General features: G+C 34.7%; 1 protein-coding gene across 1 annotated transcript; it reads left to right on the top strand.

Annotated features, from left to right (window-relative positions):
* The first annotated feature begins 367 nt into the window (after positions 1 to 367).
* LOC112790548 (ethylene-responsive transcription factor ERF017) lies at positions 368 to 1561 on the top strand. Its single transcript, XM_025832994.3, has one exon. It carries the CDS (start codon positions 604 to 606, stop codon positions 1234 to 1236), a length of 633 nt encoding a protein of 210 aa, XP_025688779.1. The 5' UTR covers positions 368 to 603; the 3' UTR covers positions 1237 to 1561.
* Positions 1562 to 7167: the final 5606 nt, after the last annotated feature.

The raw sequence follows: 7167 nt of genomic DNA, 5'->3' as shown, positions 1-7167 counted from the left end.
AGATTAAAGGAGAAGTTTTTTTAAAAATTAGAAAGAAGAAAAATATATATTTATAAAATAGAAGGGATAAAAATGTCATTTCAGTATCTCATAGAAATAGAGAGTGAAATTTTATTTAAAATTTACTGTTAAAACAATTGAAACATCGAAATTTCTAGTAAACTTAAAATTTTTCCTAAACTATAAATGGAAACAGAAAACAAACCAAAATTTCTAAAATCTCACGTGGATTAAAAGATGAACGTGGTCCAAGCCATGTCTGCTATACGGTCCTACTCCATGCTCTTTTCAGTTTTAAGTAAACCCCAGAACGCGTATCCCCTTAATTTTATCATAGCTCGCATCATCACCTTCGATCACTGCTTTCATCATCGCCACGTGTCCCATCCATTCACTCTCCTCATTCCCCATCGTGTACACGCCTTCTGACCCGTTGACCCCTCTTACCATTCAGTCAAACTTCACTCGCTTCACCATCATGTATATATACAATTGCAAGAGCCGCAAAACTCATCAGAAAAAAACATTTATTCTCACAGCACTCAATCCCAAACGAAAATAAAAACAAACGCACACATCACAGAAATAAATAGAGAGAAGAAGATGGTGAAGCAGAACAATAACGTGGAGAAGCTTGCGTCAATGGAGCGGAGTGATCTGAAGTATAAAGTTGTAAGGAAGCGAAAGTGGGGGAAGTATGTTTCAGAAATAAGGCTACCAAATAGCCGCCAGAGGATTTGGTTGGGATCCTACGATACCGCCGAGAAGGCGGCGCGTGCATTTGACGCGGCCATGTTTTGCTTACGTGGCGCCGCCGCCAAGTTCAATTTCCCCGGTGCTCCGCCGGAGATCGCCGGCGGAAGGTACATGACCCCTCCCCAAATTCAGGCCGCTGCCGCCCGGTATGCCAATTCGGACCCGGTTCGACCCTGTTCCACCTCGACTGAAACTTCCACGATGTTGTCGGAGGAGACTAAAACGGTGATGCCGACATCGGCATCACCATCACCGTCACCGTCCGATGTGACTCTTCAAACGGAATGTGACGTCACAGCCATGAACGGGTCGGGCTCGGATCTTTTTACAACAATAGGGTCGGTTAACCACGATTCTATATTTACGGGTTTTGATGATTTTGGTGGGGATTTCTACCTGCCAGAGATGCCGAGTTACGATTATGAAGAGGAGAATTTGGATGGTTTGATAATTGACGACACTTTCTTGTGGAGTTTCTGAGAAGTGTGTGATTTGCAGAACATTTCACATAATTAGATTCAATGGGAAAGGGCTAGAAAAGTAGAAAGACATCAACAAAATCGGGTCATGGTATTCGGATTGTTTTATTTTGTATCCGTACGTACCATGGAAAGAATATGGGGTTGGGGTCGGTTTTTACAAGACCAAAGCCCTTTCTAATACCTTTTTTTTTTTTCATACTACTATTGTTGATTTCATTCATTCAATTTTGCCAAGTGCCAAGGATTTTGTATAGTTGGAAACATATGTTGTAACTTTTATTCTGAATTATACGAGAAGTATATTGTTTCAGAATTAAGATAAAGCAGCCGATGAGATTGTTTCTATTTATAAAATTTTAAAATGCTGGTAAATTTTTTATAAATAAATAAAATTAGTTTTGTACTTACAAAAGTTGTTTTCATGTTATAAAAGTACTAGAAATTAATTTTATACATGGATAAATTTATAAACATTTTGAACTATTATGAGAACATATTTAAGAAGAATATAATGTGATTACTCTTTTTTAATTATATTTTTTAGGTACTTTTAAAATAAATCCAATAACTCTGTACATATTAAATGCGTTACTTTTTATAAGTTATTAGATTTTATTAAATAAAAATCAAAGAATATTATAAAAAAAGTATTAATAGATTTTATAAATATAAAATATATTAGTGTGTAAATATATAATATTTTAAAAATAACAAGTGTAATATTTTATTTTTAAATAAATAAATATAAAGCATACAAATATTATTAAAATATATGTTTGTTTAAAAGATTAGATAAATAATCATATAGAAAGGTTAACTTTTTTAAGAAAATAAAAATTTAATATTTAACTTTTTGAATTGTTTTATTTATACTTGCCTCACTCAATTTGATTTAATTCGACTAACTACTGAAGATCAAGTATGATATAAATCTTATAAATTTCATTGTTAAACCATCACACTTAAATTAGGATAGACTATATTATTTCTATAATTTAAAATTTCATGTCATTTCATATTTTTGTTTTTTGTAAAAGTAAGTTAAACCTATATTTAAAAAAGTAAAAATAATATTATTTATTTCTATTTCTATTTTAAAAAAGTATATAAATAAAGAAATTCAAAAACGTTTTTTTTAAAGCGTGAAAAAATAAAAAAAATAATATTTTTATGTATTATATAAAATGAGAAGTAAACAATATTCGTTAAAAATATATTATTATTTAATACGATATCCTCTTATTTAAAATAATATTTAATATAAATAAAATTTTAATATAAAAAAAACAGGGATTGTAAGAAACTTTTTAATTTTTACCCTCAGCATTGAAACAAACTGAAGTAAAATATTATACTTCATATGCCTCCACCTTGAATTTCTTTTTGTAGTTACGAGATAAAATGAGAAGTTATGAGAACAAAAAATGTGCACAACATAAACGGATTTTTTATTTAAATAATTAAATAAATATTTTATTTATTGAAATAAATAATTTAAAAAATTATTATGAAAATATATAGAATTACTTATCACGTATCTTGTTTATAATACAAATGAGATAAGACGTGTGATACGTTATACATGTATATCTCCTTTATATTATAAACAAGATACGTGTTAAATTAAAACGTTTATAGTGTAAACAAGATACAGTAAGACAAATTTTCAATAGCTATAAAAGGATGTGCAGTTCTTGGCATTCTCCACATATATTTCATATCTTCTTCTCTTCCGTTTTTCTTCCAAAAACTAGGCAAAAATGTCCAGTAATAGCGAATATGTGGTTGTCTGTATGTATCTCAATTGTCGTATGAGAAATAGTGTCAATGAGGTGATATTTGAGTGTGAGAATCCGTCACTGCTGTGCACTCGACGCGTAAGTTTGTTATCCGAGTTGAAGAGTCTGATATTGAGCAACCTTGGTGGTTTAGGGAGAAAAGAGATCGGAAGAGTGGGGAATAAGTTGCTAGCACCGTTAGATAACGGAGTTTTTCAGTTTTGCCTGTTTCGGCTCCAAGGCGACAAGCATCTGCAACTCATATTTGACATCCATGGAAGAATAATGGTGGAACAAGTGATGGAGCTTTCCGCCAAGGTTGGTGATGTTGGTGGCGGTGGTTCTGTCCACTCGACCTTTGTGCAGGATGATGACCCACCTCTTACACCACCACCGATTCATGTTGCGAGTCCAGTGGAAGACATGGACGTGGGTGATGAAGAATCTGACGAAGAGTACATTGCAGATAGCAGCGATAGTGATTTCTCTGAAGATGATGAGGGGGAGGAGTTTGTACCAGAGACGCCAGCCGAGATAGTGGTGCACTATGTTTTGCCTCCCCCCTCCCCACCCAATTCTGGCACTCTCAGATGTACCAAGTCACTATCATACATTGGATCTGGATGTCATGCATGAGAAATATCCGTTTTTCAACACCGGGAAAGAAGATTACAACCAAGATGGTGGGGTGAAGTTTGGGGTCGGCCACAGATTCAAAAGCAGAGATGCAGTAATGCAGGGTATGAAGAACTACAGCATTCGTAGAAGTGTTGAGTACCGAATGGTCGAATCGGACCGATTAAAGTATCACGTGCATTGCCGCCAATCTACAATTGGATGTCTCTTAAGTCTCTGTGTAGCCCTCCGACAGAACCTCGGATACTGGTGAGTTCAAGTTTAATTGTGGCGTATTTACTCATTTATGATTGCTATATCTAGTGTAGTTTTCAACCATGAATGTTTTATTTCGTTAGGGAGGTCTAGAGGGTTGGTGGAGCGTATATGTGTTTAGCACCCACCATGTCCCAAAACCATCGACAGTTGGACAGCAGCCTCATCTGCAAGGTCATCCTGTCGTTGATCCAGTTTGATGCGTGAGCATATTTTCTATATTTTCTTATTATTTTAGATATGAATTTATTGAGTTTTATTTATATTTTAGTGTTTGAAGTCTATTTGGATGCTACTTTGAGGTGCATTGTGGTTTTATTAATTTCAGGAAAGATTAGGCGAGTTTGATAGAGTTCGTGTAGAAGAAAAAGGAAGAAAGTGAATGCTGTCAACCCGGACCTCCTCACACTCCAACGAGCATAACTTGAGTTACAGAGGTCCAATTGAATTAGTTAGAAAGCCAAATTTTAGAGCTTTCCAACGCTATATAATAGTCTATGCTTTTCTTATGGCATCACGGCGCTAAACGCCACGACTTGGCATTTAACGCCAGGTGCCTCATAACCAGTGCCCAAGCCACTGCCTCGTGGGGCGCTAAACGGCAGGAAGATAGCAACAACTAGAAGTTTACTGCCTCCAGGGGCGCTAAACGCCGGTTCTGGTGTTTAACACCAATAGCGCGGATCTAACTTTAAGGAAAGGGTCATTAGTTAGATTTGGATCATATTTATCTTATTTTATTTTGTTTTAGTTATTTTTATTCCCGAACACAATCTTTTGGGTTTTAGTAGTTATTATTCTATTTTATTTTCAAATCAAATTAGGTTGGATATAAAAGAGAAAAGATTTAGCCCTTCAGTCGGCTCTTGATCTCTTCTCTTGGACCTGATTCTGCACTTGACACAATTTTGAACCCTAGTTTTTTCTCTGAGTCATGAGCAACTAAACCTCCTTGGTTAAGGTTAGGAGATCTGTTTATTGTATGGATTGATACTACTGCCACTCTATTTTGATTAATATATTGATTTCAATTTCAAGAATTTGCTTTCGTTCTTTACCTTAGGGATTAAGGTATATTGGAAGATAACCCTCTATCTACTTGAGTTCCTATTAAATCTTGGAAAAGTAATTTACTTGAACATATGCTTGAAAACAATTCCTCCTAAATTGCTAATTGCTTAGACTTAACGGGATACGTGACATATAATCCTCTTATATCTGGGTGATTAGGGTTTTTGTGGTTAATAAACTAGAATTGGACTTAAGTCTCTAATCAAAATTAAGTGACCAAGAAATTGGCGGTTGATTAAGTTAGAGGAGACTAAATTACTAAGGAATTAGGGTTTAGTCAATCACAGTTTACCATGAATTGAATCTTGCATGATTAAAATAGTTGGTAAGAAATAAAAATCCAGAAAATAGACAACTCCAAAGCCTTAACTATTCTCTCACATACTCTTCACAACAAATTCATTGTTTGCTTTCTTAATCACTGAATTACTGTTTAATGTTTCTGAACCCCACCAATTTCTGCCTGCATGACTAAGTGAATTGACTGTGATTAACAACTACCTGTTACTTGATTGCTTAGATTAGGCATTCTTAATTTTTAATTTCTATTTATTATTGTTCTTTAATTTTTGAAAATTTAATCTTAAGTTATTTAAAAAATTTTTCTTAATTTCTGAAATTAAGTTTGGTGTTCCCTTAGTTATTTTATTTTTCCTAGTTATTTTCCTTATTAAGTTTGAATTTTGTGTTCCATTTTGCCTATTTGTTGCTCAAAATTTTTGTTTAATTTATTCAGTTATTTTATTTCTTTGACTCAAGTTACCTCACCGGGAATTTTCTTTACTCTGACATAGAGAATCCCACATTTCTTTGTTTTCTGTTGTTTATGAGTAGGAATAGGAACAAAGAACCTCTTCTAGACTTTGATTCTGAGATTGAAAGGACATTAAGGCAGTGTTTACAACAAGCTAGAGCTTACAAAGCCAGTGAGAATCTCAAGGATAATTTTGAGAAAGAGCCGAAGAGTCCACTATGGAGCTCAACAATAACAATCTTGTTAATCCGAATGCACTTTATGGTCCTAATATTCCTAAGCAACTTAGAAGAACACTTGGTTTATACACTGCTCCCAGTCCCAAATTTTTATGGGAATAATATTGTTGTACCTCCTGTGGCTGCTAACAACTTTGAGCTAAAGCCTCAGCATATTACTTTGGTACAACAGAATTGCCAGTTTTATGGACTCCCGCAAGAAGATCCAAACTTGTTTATTTCTAATTTCCTGCAAATCTATGATACTGTGAAAATCAATGGTGTTTAGCCTGATCTTTATAAGTTGCTTTTCTTTTCATTTGTTGTACGGGATAGAGCCAAGCAATGGCTTGATACACAACCTAAGGAGAGCTTGGATACTTGGGACATGTTGGTTAATAGATTTTTAACCAAGTTCTTTCCACCTTAGAAGCTGACTAAGCCGAGGACAGATATTCAAACTTTCAGGTAGAGAAAGGGTGAATCTCTTTATGAAGTCTGGAAGAGGTATAAGCTGATGCTCAGGAAGTGTCCTTCTGATATATTCTTAGACTGGATTCAATTACAGATTTTCTATGATAGAGTTACTCAGACCGCCAAAATGTCTCTGGATAATTCTGTAGGCAGGTCTGTTCACATGAAAAAGACTCCTGAGGAAGCTCTTGATTTGATTGAGATGGTTGCCAACAACCAATATCTGTATTCTTCTGAGAGGATCTCTGTGAGAAAGAGAATCATGGAATTGGATGCTTTAGATGCTATTCTTGCTCAAAACAAGGCTATGTCTCAACAAATTAATGCTATTACTCAACATTTGAGTGAAATGCAATTCTCAACTGTCAATACTTAAGATACATCCTGTGACATGAGTGGTAGCTTCCCTCAAGGTGAGAGTTATGATTATAGCCAATTTTCTCCTGAACAGGTCAATTATATAGGCAATTCTTCTATGACTCCCAATAATGATCCTTTCTCTAAGACCTATAATTTAGGGTGAAGGAATCATTCTAATTTTGGTTGGAGAAATCAACCACAGAGGCAACCGAATTTTGGCAACAATAACAATCAGGGCTAACAAAATAATTTCAATCAGAGTAGTTTCAACAACAACAACCCACTATCTAGTTCGTAGAAGTCCCCTGACTTAGAATCTATAGTTGCAGAGCTCTCCAAGAGTACTCTTAGTTTCATGCAAAAAACTAGAGCTTCACTTAGGA

This window comes from Arachis hypogaea, chromosome 3 (genome assembly GCF_003086295.3).
Source record: "Arachis hypogaea cultivar Tifrunner chromosome 3, arahy.Tifrunner.gnm2.J5K5, whole genome shotgun sequence".
NCBI classification, from domain to species: Eukaryota; Viridiplantae; Streptophyta; class Magnoliopsida; order Fabales; family Fabaceae; genus Arachis; species Arachis hypogaea.
Note: the sequence above shows the minus strand (reverse complement) of the source record. Positions and strands in the feature narration are given on the sequence as shown.

Bases quoted from the DNA above. Each gene is read 5' to 3' on its own strand.
- LOC112790548 (XM_025832994.3), top strand. From the start codon at position 604: ATGGTGAAGCAGAACAATAACGTGGAGAAGCTTGCGTCAATGGAGCGG.